The 18,674-nt window shown below is 41.1% G+C and overlaps 1 protein-coding gene across 1 annotated transcript in view; it reads right to left on the reverse strand.

Annotated features, from left to right (window-relative positions):
* HACD2 (3-hydroxyacyl-CoA dehydratase 2) overlaps positions 1-18,674 on the reverse strand; it is a 125,088-nt gene that overhangs the window by 6,618 nt on the left and 99,796 nt on the right. Inside the window, exons 5-6 of the mRNA XM_032406710.1 lie at positions 4,001-4,122; positions 1,832-2,010 (exon numbers count right to left, since the gene is read on the reverse strand). Of these exons, the coding sequence (XP_032262601.1) occupies positions 1,832-2,010; positions 4,001-4,122 (301 nt within the window). The remainder of the gene's footprint in view (positions 1-1,831; positions 2,011-4,000; positions 4,123-18,674) is intronic.

Genomic DNA, 18,674 nt, shown 5'->3' on the forward strand with positions numbered 1-18,674 from the left:
GAGCACAAAAAAACGAGGAGGTACAGAGAGACTGAGGCTGTCCTGGAGAGCTGCTCCTGGAATGAGGACCCTCCTTCTTTGGCAGACTAAGATCTTAGAGCAACTCTCAGGTAGGGGTCCCAGATTTCCGTCAATGTGGCAGCATCCTGCTATTGGTTTGATTTCATCACACCCTCCCTGCTCCTTTTCCAGTTATCCAATCTGGCATCTATCTCTTATTCAAACCTTATGCTGATTTTATTTTATTTTATTAAAGATTTTATTTGAGAGGAAGAGAAGGGGGGGGAACAGAGCTCAAACAGGGGGGAAGGGCAGAGGGAGAGGGAGAAGCAGGCTCCCTGCTGAGCAGGAAGTCTGACTTGGGGCTCCATCCCAGGACCCCGAGATCATGATCTGAGCTGAAGTCAGATACTTAACTGACTGAGCCACCCAGGTGCCCCCTTATGCTGATTTTTAATAAATCCTGTGGTGCCCACTGGGATAATATGTGTTACTCTGGGTGTGGCAAAACTCCAAGTAGGAATTGTTGCTCTAGACACTGGAAAATGAAACTCTAAGGGAACAAAACTAAAAAGATGAACAACTGTAAGCTAATTTTTATTAAATTTTTAGACTCTTCCCTATTTATGTTTTCTTTGAAAATCAACTACCTTTTTCAATTTAAGAGAAAAGGCCTCTGGCCACCATGGTTCCAGTACCAAAGAGGAAGACCTGATAATTAATAAAGAGTGGAAAATGAATCATTAAGCAGAACTGCTGTCCAAGAATTTCTCCAAGATAAACGGTCATATGAAATCTGGATATAGTTTTTTTTCTCACAATGCATGAAATGCAATTTTCCACAGAAGGACACAAACATGTCCCTTACGACTGTTACGATGATTCATTCAGTTCATGCTGTGGGCTGGAGAAAAATCCAACCTTCCTGTCTGAATTGAACCTGAGGTTTAGGGAAGAATATGGCATCTTACAGACCAAAATAAGATTCACAGTGACAATGGCTACAGAAATAGCTAAATGAGAAGAAACCTTAACTTCTTACGTCCTCGGGTAAAACAAAATCCTTTTGGATACATGAAAATCAGTCATAGGATTTTAAGTGAATATCAGAATTTGAGAAAAGGACTAAACAACTCTTCCTCAGCAAACAGGACTCACTTCACAGAAGCCTCAGACATGGCCATTTCTCCTTGGTACTGAGTACGCTGATAGGCACTTTTGATTATCTGAATTTAAACCTTTAGCAGTACTATTAAAATAACTGGAAACTGTTCTGAAGAGAACATTATGTCCTGTTCAGATGATTTCAGTGCTTATTTCCAAACAAGAAAATAAGAAATATAGAAAAAAATAATCTATTTTTATTTTGTTACTTGTTTCTAGTTAGCTGCTGATTCCTTAAAAATGAAGTGTCTATTTTGATTTAATGAAAATGCAAATACCTCTTTACAATGTTTTCCAAATACCATAACAAGCAGTTCTCCAGAGACAGAAAAAGTCAAGGTAAGGTCTTTAATGGCCTTTTTTGTTCTGCATTCAGTACATTCCCCCAATAGGTAGTTCACCTTTCCTGCTATTCACTGTTTCAAACCCACACACTGAGAAGGGCTGCATTTTGGCAGCTGTATTGAGAAGGGTCCATCTTTATTCAATTACTACTAGAGAAAATTCCCTCTGACAGACAGCATTCAATAAAAACCAAAGCATTCCTAATAAATTAGATTTACATTTACTTGGATATGGTATAAAAACATCCAAAGGCATTTGACTCTAAGTATTGTAGAGCCAATTTTAAAAACATAAATATATATACGCATAACTGTTTACTTACTTGGAATGTAGGAGATCATTATCAGAATTAGGAATGCATAATAGTCAAAGGAGAAATTGTATTTGTTAGGTAGACTGATGGAGTATAGGCCAGCCTGTCGGACGAAGGGCAAAGCAGCATATATTGTGAGCAGTTCTCCCGACACTCCCATTGGGTACAGCACAATGAAAAGTGTGTACCTAAAACAAAACAAAATATTCATGAAGAGGCTTGAAGCCAGCATGAGTAGAAAGATACATTCCCACCCCTCTAATCAGTACTGGTCTTTTAGGAAGCTATGATTTCTACATTTTCCTATTTACCCACTAGTTGTTTCTTTTTAAAGTAGGTTCCATGTCCAACGCGGGGCTTGAACTCATGACCCTGAGATCAAGAGTCGCATGCTCTACTGACTGAGCCAGCCAGACGCCCCCGTTTACCCACTGTTTAAATTCAGGTTTTACAGCCAGTTTTTGAAAAGGGCCTATAGCAGGTATGTCTCTGAATGTTCTAAAATAAATGTGTTTGGTTGGCCTCAAAATTTGGTCCAACTAAATAAACAACATTCAATACAACTCCCTAAAATAATGATGATGATGCCAATCATTAGTAAAGCAGGGGTGCCGAGTCATGGTTTATAGAAGGGTCCTGCCCTGTGGCAGAGGTGGGAGTGGAGCTGGGGGGTTTGCAGGGAGTTGGTGGGGGAACATGTTGGAGCACGTGTCTAGGAATCCCTACAAAGCACACCACGTCTGGTCTGTGGACTGAAAAGAACAGCACATCCAGTGTGCTTATACTGTTATTAGTCAAATGTCTATACATTATCATCGTGAAAAATGAAATATATGCCAATTTTAAAAACCTTAAAAAATTCACAATAGCTTTTGGTCATTGTGTAATTTTTCAATAATAAAAAACCCCTACAATGATTATCACACAGAAGAATCCACACCATTTTTTTCACATCAAAAAGGAGTTCTCTATGTTTCAAAAAGAATTCAGAGAGAAGTTCATCCTATGGAACTAACTGGAAATCATTCTGAGGGGTAAGAATTGCTAAAGAAACCAGCAGCTCAAATTTTAAAGAGGCTCTGGCTGTTTGTGGCTGACAGCGAGCAAACTTCCAGGTGCAGAAGTTGTGCCGAGAAATCAGTGACAAAGAGCGGGAGCTGTGTTTGTGGGGTTCCCTGCTGCCAACTTCAGCTATGCTAAAGAGGACGGTGGAACGGGAAGATTCTTCCATAGGCCGTGCACAGCCATGGACAAAAGAGCCATTAAGATCAGGGCTTGGCCATCCAACTCTCCCTGTAGCAGAGCAGACAGCTCCCACAATGCCTGCCCAGGTTGGTGAGTTAGTGACTGCCATCTCTTCCCATTCTTCCCTTTTCCTAATAAAACTGTGTACTGGGGGGAAAAAAAAGAAAGAAAGAAAGAAAGGAGTTTGCACACTTGAAATGTTGGAAACAATTGGTTCATGTCTCTAATTTAATCATTAAACTCATAAGTTGTCTAGGAACCACCATTTTCCTTCTAGGAAATGAGGCACTTGGGCCCCAAGGACAATTTTGATCCTTTTGCTTTGTCACTCTCCCCATAATCCTCTCCAACTCAGAAAACTGCTCATAACCATCTCATGAATTAGTTCGTATAAACAGATAACTGTTAGCCTTTTCCCCAATTCATAACAAATATTACTGGTAAAACTTATCAAAGCAAAATAAAATTGCTAACAAGATAAAACTGCATGTAATGTTGGTTATTAATTAAAAATTAAGAGTCATAGCTTGTTGCCAAAATTGAGACTAGGAGAACTGGACTTGGTCCAAAAAACATAATGGCAGGAGCTCATCAGTAAAATTTGATAGGAACAAAAAAGGGATGTGACATCAAATTTCTATTGAATTATTTAAATGAAAATAATCAATCCAATAAAAATAACAAGTATATCAAACGTCAAAGTGTTTCTATTAATCAAAGTTAAGTAGCATCCCTTATCCTGATGAAATCCACAGACCGGTCTCACATCACCAATCCCAACTCTTTTGTCTCATACAATTAAAGAAAAAAAATTGAAATACAGTTGACATTGTACAACTTTATTTTTAGGAGTTTGGAGGCAATATTTAGCAATAAAGGACAAATACAGTGATGGGTCATTTCAAAAGTTAATCTTTATCCCATGTAATTTACCTGGCCCATTTGATGAGGTAAGGCAGATGGTTTAATAGACTGAAAGTATAAAAGGAGTAACGGATAATTTCTGTGATTGTCCAGGCAATAACAAACAGGAGGACACTGTCTTCACTCTGCACCTGAAGGAAAAGGAAAACAAGAGCAAAAGCAAACACATAAAACATTTTAACAAAGAAGCACTCTCAGTGTGCAGCGCCAGCCCCCTGCTCCCTGGCAGAGCCGGGCGGTTGAGCAAGTGGACACAGCCCTGGGCTGGTCATCAGTGGCCACAGGACAGGAAGAGCTTGCCACGTCCAGGAACACATGCCTATGACAGCAATTGTGTAGAGCCAAGTGATTAGGGGCAAGTGAGAAGAACTCAGCTTACTGATGAGTAAGAGAGGCAGAAACAGGAATTCCATGAGCTATAGGCCACAGGAAAAAACACAGATGAGTGAGTTTTGTCTGTGGGCCTCCTGTGGAGAATGTGGACTGATGGTAGTGGGAGCCAAGACTAGTTAGGTAAGAAGGTAGAAGGGCAAATTGGTGGAAAGCTTGGGGTCTGTCCATTAATAAGAATTTTAATTTGATTTGCATGACAACTAAGAATCTGAGGAAATTTCAAAGAAGGGGAATGTAGTGACTGAAACACAACTGAAGATGAGGCTCATTCACTGGGTAGGATGAATTCAAGTGAGGAAAGAAGAGCCAGAGACCATCTGAACGGCAGGGCCCATTTACTCTCTCCCACTGGTGACTTCTGCCCCCAGATGTAGCCTGGTTTAACTTAAAAATGATAAAAGCTTCCATGCTGACCACAGGAGGTGGCTAAAGCCAGAAGGGCTCTGGAATTTCCAACTTCCTCTGAATTACTTTCATGATGAAAATGCAGTGAACTTTAAAACAGCCCCCACCCCCGTGGTTTTTGGGGGCCATTCTCACTAGATGCCTTGGACTGCAAATCTCACATGGAAATGTATCTCTGCTGCCCTGGCATTTGCTTTCAGTGCCCCCCCCCCAGCCCCCCAGCCAGGTCTATAATGATCCTGTGCCCAGGCTTGAAGACCAGTAACAAGAAATTGCCTTGCACCCAATTCACTCACGTTTTCTTGTATCCAAAACAGGCAGTTAGAGTTGGATGTGACTAAGAAATTCCACTGAGTGAACTGAACAGATTTTGACAAGATGGATCTTCTCTGTCTCATTCCTAACGCCTAATACAACAAAGGTACAGCATTCTAACTTTAACTTTTCGTCTTTGCATTTGCAATGTGAATAGTTTTTAGCATTTATATTCTTCCTCAGAAAGTGTACATGGAGCGATCCACCTACACAATAAAATAACTAGTCATTTACATACCTATTAACTAAATTGTTCTGACAAAGAATTTCATAAATGCATAGTTACTAATCCCTAAAAATAATAAGAATTTTACATTGTCAAGAGCAAGAGTACTTTTTGTTTTCCTGGTGCTCTTATATTAGCCATAGTGAAACCTAAACACCTCTGAAGCTTTTATGTTCCATTTTTCAGTCTGTCCCCAAATCCTTGCTTAAAACCCAGCTATACTAAAACATAATTTCAGAGCACATTTTGCTTTTTGATGTATTTTGTAATCCTCTTCATCTTAAGGAGGTATATTTTACAGCTATGGGATGAAGCCTTACTTAAAGATCTTTGGGTTGCAATAGAAAGTTCTTCCAATATTTTGCATTCTCATCACCTTGAAAGCAGGGAACGTGTTTTATTCATCTTCTGATTCCCAAAAGCACTTTGTGGATTTCACAAGTAGGAGCTCAATAAATGTTTGTGGAGCAAACAAATTCAATTCTCATCAGGTCACCCCAAGATTAAGTTCCTGCCTTTGATACCTGATATTAGTTTCTGTGTAGTCTTAAGTGGCCTTCAGAAAGACAACAAACCCCCCTCAAACCTTGCACTCTGATCCAGCCTAATCTGACTCATTTCCCCCCATACGCAAGTTAAGACTTGATCCAAAAGAACTCTAACAAGCTTAGACTCAGGCTGAATCTGTGAAAGCAGCTGCTCCCAGAGCCCAGCTGTGAAGACCATGTTATAATTTTAAAAAGAAAGAATGGGGGAAATGGCCATTTTATAAAAATGATATCTTCAGATCAATAGGAAATGCAACACTGTTATAAAGAAGGGACTTGGGAAGGGGCGCCTGGATGGCTCAGTCAGTTAAGCATCCAACTCTTGATCTCAGCTCAGGTCTTGATCTTAGGGTCATGAGTTCAAGCCCCACAATGGGTTCCACGCTGGGCGTGGAGCCTACTTAAATAAACAACAACAACAAAAACAAGGGACTTGGGTAAAAGTTGGAGATCAAGCTTATCTGATTTGCAATTATCCAATGACACAAAACAGGGGCAGAATGTAACGAGCTGAAGCTATTAAGATCAGTGAGACTCAAATGAATATATGTACACCTGTGTTCACAGGAGCATTATTCACAACAGCCTAAAGGTGGAAAAGGCCTAAATGCTCATCAACAGTTGAATCCATAAACAAAATGTGGTATATACATGCAATGGAATATCAGTCTTAAAAAGGGAATTCTGACACATGCTACAACATGGATGAACATTGAATACAATTTGCTAAGTGAAATAAGCCTGTCACAAAAGGACAAATACTATACGATCTCACTCATATGGTACCCATAGTAGTCAAATTCAGGGAGACAGAAAGTAGAAGCAGAAGGTTGCCAAGGGCTAGGGGTGGGAGGAAATAGGGAATAATGTCTAATGGGTATAGAGTTTTGGTTTGGGAAGATGAAAAATGTTCTGGAGACAGATGGTGGTGATGATTATACAACCACGGGAATGTACTTACTGCACCCGAACCATACACTTAAAAATGGTTAAAATGGTAAATTTTGTTATCTATGTTTTACCACCACCACAACAAAAATCCAGTAAGATAAAATTTAACAAGGTTAACTGTAAATTATACATGCTTCAGCAACAAAAGGACTCCAGTACAGAATGGGGAAGACCCAGCTCATGAATCCAAGAGATGAGTTTTTGGTGGACTACAAGCTTCAAGCGTGCCAACAGGGTGCAGGTGGTTGTTCAGACGACCGACCAACCGACCGACTAACCAAGCAACCAACCAGTATTTGGCCACATTAACAGTCTCATCCCAATGATTCCATTCCAAAGGATTAGATCCCACCCAGGGATCGAAGTAGGTTATAAGAACCCCTGAACTAGCAAGCTTACTTTGGAAAAGGAGACGGTTAACTACTTCAAAATATGTAATTGAATGTTGTGTGCAAGAGGCAAACGGACACAAGACTAATGGCAGACTTAACAGGAGTAAAATACCTGGTTTGAAATAAGAACTGTGTAACAAATCAGATGACTAATAAAATAGGTCACCGCATGAAGTTGTGTGCTCCCAGACCCCGGACACAGCCAAACTGAGACTGCTCAGGAGAAAGCGCTATGAAGGGTGGAAGGCTGCCCTGGACTGGCTGCCGAGGGCTTCCACCTGCTGTTCTTTGGAGAGGGGTGTGCATAAAACCTGTACATGGGAAAGGCATGAAACTCTGGCTAATACGAACTTCCTTGCCTAAGTGGAAATTTTTTTAGTTGGAAAAAAAACGGGTAGAGACTTTAAATAGTACTTCTTAAAAATAATTTTCCTTTATCAAAGAAGGTGAGAGAAGAGAGAATAACTTTAAGACCTCCCTTCGTTATTGCCTGCTGAGGGTATACCACAGGCTTAGTTCCCTGGCTCTTTACTCCCTGACCGTCAGGTCTTCAGGGCTCCTGGGCTCCTCTCAGTTGGCTTTCTCGGCCCCTGACACAGGTCTGCACACAAGGCATGTGCGGAGTCTGTGCCCCTTAACTTGAATGATACCTTCTATTTTCTTTTTTAAGATTTTTTTTTTTTAAATTTATTTATTTGACAGAGAGATAGCACAAGTAGGCAGAGCGGCAGGCAGACGGAAAGGGAGAAGCAGGCTCTCTGCTGAGCAGGGAGCCCGATGCGGGGCTCAATCCCAGGACCCTGGGATCATGACCTGAGCCGAAGGCAGCCGCTTAACCGACTGAGCCACCCAGGCGCCCTCTTTTTTTTTTTTTTGAAAGCAGGAGTCGGGAACATTTTTCTAACAAGTGGGGAGCCTCCTTTCTATCAAGGGCCAGTGACTCAGAGAAAAGGGACCAGTGAGGCTTTAAAAAAAAAAAAAAAAGAAAGAAAGAAAAACCAGCCAGTTTAGCTTTGGAGGGGTTTTTGGAGGGGCTAAAGCCTAGGATTATAAAAAGCTCAACCCAGGGGCGCCCGGGTGGCTCAGTCGGTTAAGTGTTTGGCTCAGGTCATGATCTCAGGGTCCTGGGATTGAGCCAACGTGGGGCTTTGTGCTCCAGCTCCCTGCTCGGCGGGCAGCAGGGAGCCTGTTTCTCCCTCTCCCTCTGCCCTTCCCCCGCTCATGTGCGAGTGCTCTCTCTCTCTCAAATGGATAAATAAAATCTTAAAAAAAAAAAAGTTCAACCCAGCTACTTTTTGAATTAGGAACTAGAAACACAGAATTTTATTATCAAGAATAAGAGGTTTAATATGCCCGTGCAAAGATGTGCCGGCAAACGATCACACAACATTACCCAGAACAGCTGAAAAGTAAAAACCACCCAAATGTCCAGCAACTGGTAAATGGATAAACAAAATGTGACATAATCCATACAATGGAATACTATTTGGCCACACAAAGGAAAGAAATACTGATACCTGCTACAACATAGATGAACTTCAAAAACATGATGCTGACTGAAAGATGCCAACTGCAAAAGATTTCATTTATATGAAACACCCAGAAAAGGCAAATCTAGAGACAGAAAGTAGATTATTGGTTGCCAGGGGCTGGGAGTGGGAATGAACTTTTATTTTTTATTAAAAGATTTTATTTATTTATTTGACAGAGAGAGACACAGCGAGAGAGGGAACACAAGCAGGGGGAGTGGGAGAGGGAGAAGCAGGCTTCGCGCTGAGCAGGGAGCCCAATGCGGGGCTCGATCCCAGGACCCTGGGATCATGACCTGAGCCGAAGGCAGATACTTAACGACTGAGCCACCCAGGCGCCCCAGGAATGAACTTTTAAAAGCCATGAGGATCACAGTGAGGTGACGGAAATGTTCTAAAACTGGATTATGGTTATGGTTACACGATTTGGTAAATTTACTAAAAAGCATTGAATTGTACACCTAAAATGGTGAATTTGATGGTATGTAAATTATACCTCCATAAAGTTGTTTTTTTAAAAAGAATATGTTTATTTAAATTTTTTAAAGTAATCTCTATGCCCAACAGGGGCTTGAAGTCATGACCTCATGACCCCGAGATCAAGAGTCGCACACTCTCTCAACGGAGCCAGCCAGACCCCTCGGTGTTTACTTTAAATTATTGCCTTTTAAGAGAAAAGGGGGGCATTTGGGACGAAAGGGGGGAGAGGGGAGGGAGATAAAGGAGGATTATCAAGGTTTACAAAAGAAAAGAGGGGGACAAAGGGTTGGTTGCCAAAACTGTCCTGAAGCCATGTTTCAAAGCTGCATCTTCACAATCATGGCCCCAACCAGGGAGTGGGCGTGGGGCAGCGCTGCCGTCAGGAAACCTTCCTCTGCCCGATGCAGTCAGTGAGCCGCGTACTGGACCCTCCACGCTACAGAAGGCAGGTTTCCGTCCCCGGCTCTATAGTGAGGGAGGCGGCGCTGGGTGTGGGCGGCTTGTGTAATTTAGCCAAGGGAGTTTACATAGAAATTCAAGCTGGAGAAACAAATGGGTGCAAGAGAAAAACCTTTACACACAAATAGCATCATATGTTTGACTTTAAAAGGCTCAGGGAGTATCAGTACATGAAAAGCTGTCATTTTTATTACATTCAAAGAAAAACAGATGGTGCAAAGAAAATCACTATTGTAGAACCCCTATTCTTCTGAGCATCTTGGAACCCGCTGCTTACCACTCTGGTTATTTCAAAGAAATACCCTTATCATGCTTTATGGTAAGTGTTCTTTCCTCTTCTTAATATCCCCTTCATTTGTGGAGAGAGGAGATTTTGGTAAAATTTAAGAGGCGAGGAGTAGAGTCTGTCTTGGCAGAACTCTGAAGAGTATGTTTGTCTTAAGTCTGCTCAGGCTGCCATAATAAAATACCACAGACTGGCGGCTTAAACAACAGAAATGTGTTTTCTCACAGTTCTAGAGGCTGGAAGTCCAAGATCAAGGTGCCAACATGTTTGGTTTCTGGTTGGGGGGTGTCTTCCCGGTTTGCAGCTGGTGCCTTATCACTGTGTTCTCACGGGGCAGGACGGGAGGGGAGAGCTCTCTGGGGTCTCTTCTTCTAGGGGCACCAATCTCCTCATGAGGACCCCACCCTCATGCCCTCATCTAAACCTAAGTACCTCCCACAGGCCCCATCTCCAAATACCACAACACTGGGGGTTAGAGCTTCAAGACACAAATTTGGCGGGGTACACAATTCAGCCCACAGCAATGTTTCCAACCAGGTGTTGGCAAACTTTTTCTGTAAGAGACTAAATAACAAATCTTTTAGCCTTTGCTGTCACATGTAATCTTTGTCATGTATTCATCTTTGTTGTTTTTTATACCCTTTAAAATGTAAAAACCATTACAAATTATAGGCTAGGTTTGGCCCACAGGCCAACCCGTGTTCTAGGTTCATTTGACTGCCGCCCTCCCAACTTTCCCTTCCTATGACCTGTTTATCTCTACAAATGTCATTCTTCAGCCTTCTTCTGACAGACTGTGTGTGTCAGGGGAGGGGATAAATACATCTATAACCAATGGACACTATGAAAAAGGGAAGTACCCATAAGCATGTTTTTCATGTTACGCCATCTTAAAATCTCAGTAATCTCTTTTTTTTGTTTGTGGTAAAATACACATAACATAAAATTTACTACTTTAACCATTTTAGAGTATATAATTCAGTGGCATTAAGTATATTTACCATGTTATACGACCATCACCACTATCCATCTCAAGAACTTTTCATCATCCCAAACAGTGTACCCAGGAAGTAAGAACCCCTTTCCCCCCCTCTAGGCCCTGGTAACCACTAGTCTACTTTCTGTCTTTAAGAATTTGCTTATTCTAGGTACCTCATTTAAGGGGAATCATACAATATGTGTCCTGTGTCTGGCTTATTTAACATAATACCTTCAAGGTTCATCCATGCTGTAGTATGTACCAGAATTTCTTTCCTTTTATTTATTCATTCTTTTTTTTTTTTTTTTAAAGATTTTATTAATTCATTTGACAGAGAGAGACACAGCAAGAGAGGGAACACAAGCAGGGGGAATGGGAGAGGGAGAAGGAGGCTTCCCGTGGAGCAGGGAGCCCAACGTGGGGCTCGATCCCAGGACCCTGGGACCATGACCTGAGCCGAAGGCAGACGCTTAACGACTGAGCCACTCAGGCGCCCCAGGAATGAACTTTTAAAGGGCATGAGGATCACACTGAGGTGACGGAAATGCTCTAAAACTGGATTATGGTTACAGTTACGATGCGGGGCTTGATCCCATGACCTTGAGATCATGACCTGAGCTGAAGGAAGATGCTTAACCAGCTGAGCCACCCAGGCACCCCTGAATAATCCCTTTCTAATAATTTTGGTGACAATAGCAGTAAAAATAATAATTATACTCAATAGTTACTGACTCTTAGTGTATACCAAGCATGTTTTTACATCTATTACCTCATTAAATCTCCATTTTACAAATGAGGCAAGTGAGGCTTACAGAAATTGAACCCAGGCCTGTGCCCCTAAACTCTGAACAGTACACACCCACCCACCCCTACTGTTATGGGGAGAACACCTCTCTTATAAAACCAAGAAAACTTCAAAGGAACCCATATATAGGAGCCAAGAACAGATAAGGTAAATGTGACAATCTCCTACTATCAAGAAAGCTATTAAGTTCCCCCAAAAATGTGGCCCATCTCTGAAGAGGACACTGAAGGAACTGAGTGGAATAGGCTCACTGCTGTCCAGAGATATCTTGAATATATCCATGAAATGAACTTAGTCACGAATCAACTGACTTGAGATAGAAACCAACATAAGAACTTGAAACAAACCCTAATGAATTCCCTACAGTTAGTGTGAATCTTCTTCCCTGAGCTTTGCTTTGCTAATAATCTTCACTGCTTTTTTGTTGTAGCCCCATTTTACCTCCTGGGTTTAACTTATTGCCAAGACCCTAAAATCTATCTCAAAAGCTTGTTTCTCTTTTCTATCTTTGCTCTGCAGGAATAAAACTATAAAATATGATCTGAATTCAAAATGAAAACAAGCTCATAAAAACAAAGATAAAAAAGAAAATGAGAAAAAAGAAAGAATGCAATACCTTATGGGACAAGCCAGAGAAGTGATCATACCAATCATTTCAAATTTGTCTCATTAAAATTCACCTAAGTGTCTCTTTCCCTTCCCCTCATGGATGAGTCACATGGGGGCTGAAAGCTCAAGGTGGTGAGGGGTAGGGAGCCACGTGGACATGAAGACCAGTGGGCCTAGAGGCCAAGGGAATGGACAGAAGAGGGAAGGTTGGGGGGCTGCAGACAGGTGAACCAGAGGCTGGGTAACCAAGGATAGGGAGGTGAGAGGTGATGGGCAGAAGAGATGATGAGTGTGGTTGGGAAATCATTTACATGGAGTGAGTAAACTGAGCGAAGAAATCAATATGCAAAAAAAAAAAAACAAAGGGCTTCTTAGTGTTGAAGAGGTATTTACAAACATGGAAGGAGGATGCCAGAAAGAACAGTAAGGTGTTGGATTATAACTGGAGGAATCCGTATGAACTCATAATTAAACATACATATAGACACACTAACACAGAGCTATATACTTTTAGATGTACATGGGTATGAGTATATATGTATGTACCATGAGTGTGTATGTGTGTGTGTGTGTGTGTGCATGTATCTCCTAGCTTTCTCCATGGAGAGGACCTAGAAGCATTAACACCCCAGTAATGTGAAGCACCTCAGCTACCCAGATCTTGGTTCCTAAATACCATCTCCCACTAAAAGGAACCAGAGCTCCTTGGCAAAACGGCTGATTCCAGGGCTGGGGCTGGGGAAGTTCAAGGTAAGTCTGGAAATCTTTTTTGTCAGAAAGTAGGGGAATGCTCAATGAATGAGGGAGACAAATCAAAAGGACAAGGAGAAAGCGTTCCCCGCTGGCGAAATCACATTTTTAGCATCAAAGTAAATAAGAGATTACAATCCACTGAATTGCATAGGAACTCATGAGTCCAAACTGATATAAATGAAATAAATGAATAAATAAATGAGAGAAAAGGAAAGCGATTCCTTATAGTAGGAAGCCACCTAATATATGTAAAGGAGGTAACAGAAATAGAGGATCATCACCTGGTAACCACCACCGAGGTGGCTGACACAGGTGGGAGTCATTCCCACAAAATACTAATCAATAAAAATGGGAAGACGGTGACTTGAAAGTGGCGACAGTTGGCAGACATCAACAGGAGCAGGTGGTTGGGGTCAGCATCACTGGGATAGGATGGGTAGTCATGGCACTGCCACCTCACATGATGTGCTGAGAAGAGCATGGCACCATTTCTGTAGCATTCTACGTGACGCAAACTGGTTATGGGGGAACACTGGATGGATGTGGGTCGAGGGTCACCCTATAGAAATTAAGGCCTGTACTCTTTAAAACTGTCAAGGACATTAGAGACAGAGCAAGACTAACAAGCTCTCCCAGACTGATGTGTCTTAAGAGACCTGACAACTAAATGTAACACGTGTGTGGCAGGAATACCATAGCAACACGTTTCTCCTTTCCTTGAGTATCCTAGTGCTTACACAATACCTGGAGCACAGAAATACTTAGTAAATGTCTGCCATTCCAGAATGGGAAAAAAAAAAGTGTTTGGGCAGCTAGTGAGATCTGAATGGGGCCTGCAGGGGAGGCAGCAGTGTCGTGTCAGTGTTGGCTTCTTGATTGGGAGGTCACAGGAAGTCATCACCTCCACTGCAGGTGATGCAGAATGTTTGCAACATGAACTTGAGTATTTAGGGGTGCCAGGACAGCAAGTACAGCTTGCTTTCAAGGTTCAGAAAGGGCTGGATGATAATGGGTATATAAATACAGAAGAGAAGGTGATAGAACAAATGCAATAAAATGCCAATAGGTGGGGAATCTGAGTGAAGGGAATCTGAGAGTTTTTGTACTTTTCTGGGGGCGTAATTAGGAGCAAATACAACTATCATTTAGTTTCTAGATATACTTTTTCTGATATGAAGCCTCCAAATCTGCTGGAAGAGGCAGGCTATATACCACAAAAAGATGTAAGAACATTTACAATAAAGCATATAAATAAGAGCACACTGTGAGATGGTAACTTGTGAAGGAATAATAGATTCAATGCTGCCTCTCAACTGATATTAAATGGTAAATACCCTGAAGGCAGGTCTACAAATTTGCTTTGAAGAGAGGTTAGCTTTAATTAAAAGGCAAATTTAATTTTTTTTTTTTAAGATTTTTGAGAGAGAGAAAGTAAGTGTGCGTGCATGTGTGCACGGGGCGGGGGAGGGAGAGAGGGAGAATCTCAAGCAGACCCCTAGCTGAGCACAGAGCACGACTCAAGGCTCAAGCTCACGACCCTGAGATCATGACCTGAGCTGAAACCAAGAGTCGGATGCTTAACTGACAGAGCCACCCAGGCAACCCCAAAATCTAATTTTTAATAAATGCTTTAGATTAGGATAATAATGATGATTAAGATAATGATAACTCCCATTTGCAGGGCTAATTATTCCTTAAGTATGATCAAAGTAATTATGTATAAATTTTTTACCAGCTAACTGTGAAACTATTTTAATAAGTATAAAAAACATTCATTTCTATGCGAAAAGTCAATTATATCTGTTTTGAACCTCAGGACACAGAAAAGAATTCAAAACAGCTGCAGAGAACTTTGTCACTGAAATTTTCTGGTAAGATTAGATTACATTATACAGAATATGTAGGTAACATTTATGAGCACTTCCTAAGTACCAGGCGCTATACTAAGCGCTGTGTATATATTCCCTGAGTCCCCAAGGCTACCCCATGAAGAGAAACAACTGGGCCAGGGATACTGGAACAGCTGAAGTGACCACATGGTCCCAGCAGCCCCCTGTCCTTCCTCTGCCTCACCAGCTATCCCACTCCAGGGTACTGCTGTCCACTCAATTCTGCTCCTGGACTATGCCGGAAGCACTGTGAGGACGGCACCCATGACTTTCCTTCTCTTGTGTATCCTAGTGCTTCGCGCAACGGCTGGAGCGTAGAAGATACTGAATAAATATTTGTTGAGTGAATAAGAATGAATAAATGGTGACCCGGCTGCAGTCCAAGCCTGCATGTTCTCTGACTTGTTTGGAGCAGCCTTGGGTGAGGAGGGCAGCTCCCCAGTGAGAATGAGGCGGAGGGTCACAGGGCTGCTGCCTGATTGGTGACGTCAGCTGAGGGCTTGGGCTGGAGAATAGGACAATTCTGACGATAATCCTGGTCCTTTCCATAACTTTATTAAGTTTTTGAACAAAGAACTCATTTAGTTATCTACTTAAGAGAAATTTCATCCTTGATAAGAAAAAAAATTGAAATGTAATAAATATTGACATGTGGTGGTTTAAAAAAAAAGTTTGAATCAGTATTAGCCTTATTCACATGACAATTCATGTGTAAAGTGCCCTTCATGATTAAGCATTTATTAAAAATCCTTAATAGGGTATACAGTAAACAAACCAGAAAATATTATTCCTTTTTTATGGAAAATGTGAGTTACATTATAAAGAAATATTAATATTTTTTCCCATTTAAAGGAGAGAAAAATGTGCATCCACATAGATTTTTTTAAAACTACAATGACAAAGGGAACTGGTTAAAAAATTCTTTCCATTACAACACAACAACTAAAGACTATTTTTTGATGTGGATGATGGCCTAGTCAAATGTTTTTTCACTTACCAAAACAACTCTTGGTCATGAAACCAACTTTTCTGAACATGCAATGAAAAAAAATGTATAAGCATGCAGTCAACACGCAACGCTCAATCAATGCTGTACTTATGGCAAGGTCAGACATGCAGATCTGAACGCTAACATGTCCCCATGAACCCAACTTTAATGCTACCATGTGGTCTGCCCATTTCTTAGAAAACATGATGGGAGGGTAGGAGCTTCCTTAACCAGCCTCTTCTCTAATCAGTACCGCTCTGGAAGCAGAGACCTTCAGACTTCTGGGCTGCATGTCCTGAGACAAGTTACTTACCCTCTCTGAGCCTCTGTTCCCTCATATGGAAACTGGGGAGAATATCTGCCTTTGCATGGTTGTTGTAGGATAAGAAAAACATAGCAAGTGCTTAGTGAAGTGCTAGTGATTTAATAAATAGCAGTTGTTATTTTTCCATGAAGAGAAAAATTCAATTCAACAAACATTTATTAAGTTCCTACTATCTATGCTAGCTGACTCTGTGACTCAGTGATGGCCACCTCTTTGGCTTAATTACCAAGACAATGTTTTGTTGTTGTTTTGCTTTTTGTTGTTTGTTTCAGTGTTGCTTAAGAGATGCCATCCCTCCCTCTACTTCTACCATCTCTGGGATGTCTAAGGACCCCCAGCTGCTAGGCTTTCCCAGGATTCTTCCTTAGTTCTGTTTGATTCTCTCACTCCCAAAGAGCATGTTATTTCAGGCAACTATTTCCTTCGCCCCATCTCAAGCATGGAGATCTCATCAGAATGGGGTCATAGGCAGTCCCAACCTGGATCCTATATGTCTAATCCAGTCTAGAACCACAGCAGTAGGTTACTGCGATCCAATGGGGAGAGCTGGAGCATACTCGCCCCACAGAGTCTGCCCCCAAACCTCCAAATGCAATGTGCCTACTCAACACTTTAGGGAGGAGAGGACTGATCACTGTCAGAAACCTAAATGACATTCAAAAGAATACAAGATTGGCCATATGTATCGTGAAATGGCATGGTTCTTTTAGTTCTACAACAGTTTATTAATTGCAAAATCTTCAATAAGACAGAAAATAAAAATCAAGGCTATGAATACCATCTCCTGGATCACAGATGTTCTTTTTGGGCTTGTATGGTGCTTTAAAGATATTTGAGCCAGTTAGTAAAGCTGGGAGATTCCTCATAAAAAAATAATCTAGATTTCTACCTTTTCTTTAAAAATTCATACTGCCTAACACTGGATCCACTTAGCAATCACTAGCTGTAGCTGAGTACTTCTGCTCTTGTGAGATGGTATACCCCCCAGCTGCTGGGTTTTTCTTGAACTTTCTCTTCAAACCCACCTGGGGGATAGATCTGCTGCCAGCTCATAGCTTCTGCACAGGTTGCAAAGCGCTACACAAATGTAACATTTTGAAAAGCTCAAGTTTTAAAAACTATACAGTATTACTTAAAAACTTGGCTAGCTTGATTAGCTTTCACAACATAATTTTCTTTGAGGCAATGACCTCAACAAAAGATTCCTTAAACCTGATTTAACAGTCCAGCACCAAATGCAGAACGCAAACGAGACGTACAATTTTCAAGTTTTTGGTTATTCTGGTAATTTTTTGCCAGAGCAAAATAAGGTAAAAGGGAGAAGATGCCCAAACTCTTCTTGTTAAAAACAAACGTTTATGGCGGCAATCTGAAGAAAACAAAAGTTAAGTCTTGAATGCACCAAGCCTGATAATTAGTTCTCTCCCAAACCCACTTCTAAAATGCAAAGCATACTCTCAGCATGCACCCACACATATCCACACATACACATCAAGTCACGTCTTACAAATTCCCGAAGTGCACCAGGATTTCACTTCAGACTTGAAACGGGTCCTCTTTCTGGAAAATGCAGACAACTTAGTAATATGCTTTATTTTATCCGTGATGCATCACAGCTTGTAACAAGAGGTGCCTGACTAGGGCTTCTTGAGACGAGTAAGTATAAAACATTATTGAACCCTTTTCCCTGAAAAAACGAGAATACATTTTATCTGTATTTCATAGGAGCAGGGGGTTGGGGATGATTTCTTCAGGCCGCCCCATCATCGTCAAGACTCCCAATGAGACCAGTTATTGCTGCATTCACTGTGCAGGCCAGTTGTCAGAAGGCTGAATATACTGGTATTCTTGTCAATTTATATATTTTTCATTAAACTATCTCATACTCCTGATTCATGCTTAAAAATAAAGTTATACTGGAAAAGCTACAGTACCTAAAAGACCGTTTTGGCAGAGGAGAAGGTAATCTAAGAGATAGTTCCTTCTCCCACGTATTAACAATTTTCAAATGAATATTAATCAATGCTTTAGAAATGCCACTCATCGTACTGTGGGACACACCTGTTTAAAAGCAATTTATAGGTAATAATTTTTAACTTTCCTTGACTTTGCTGGCATATTTTAGCAATGCTCACGATGCATGTCAATCATCTCACTTTTACAGTGTGAAATGAGAATCTTCGAGCTCATTGGGATAATGTTGACTATACTTCTATGGCATCTTTTATGTTTTTATTATGTTATTATGCTACTATTTATGTTATTTTACCAACCTCAAATAGGACAGAGAAGGCTTGTGAAATGGTTTTCATAAAGGGCAAGACTGAGACATGTTACCATGGTGAATCCAC

This window comes from Phoca vitulina, unplaced genomic scaffold, assembly GCF_004348235.1.
Source record: "Phoca vitulina isolate PV1807 unplaced genomic scaffold, GSC_HSeal_1.0 scaffold8, whole genome shotgun sequence".
Classification (NCBI taxonomy): domain Eukaryota; kingdom Metazoa; phylum Chordata; class Mammalia; order Carnivora; family Phocidae; genus Phoca; species Phoca vitulina.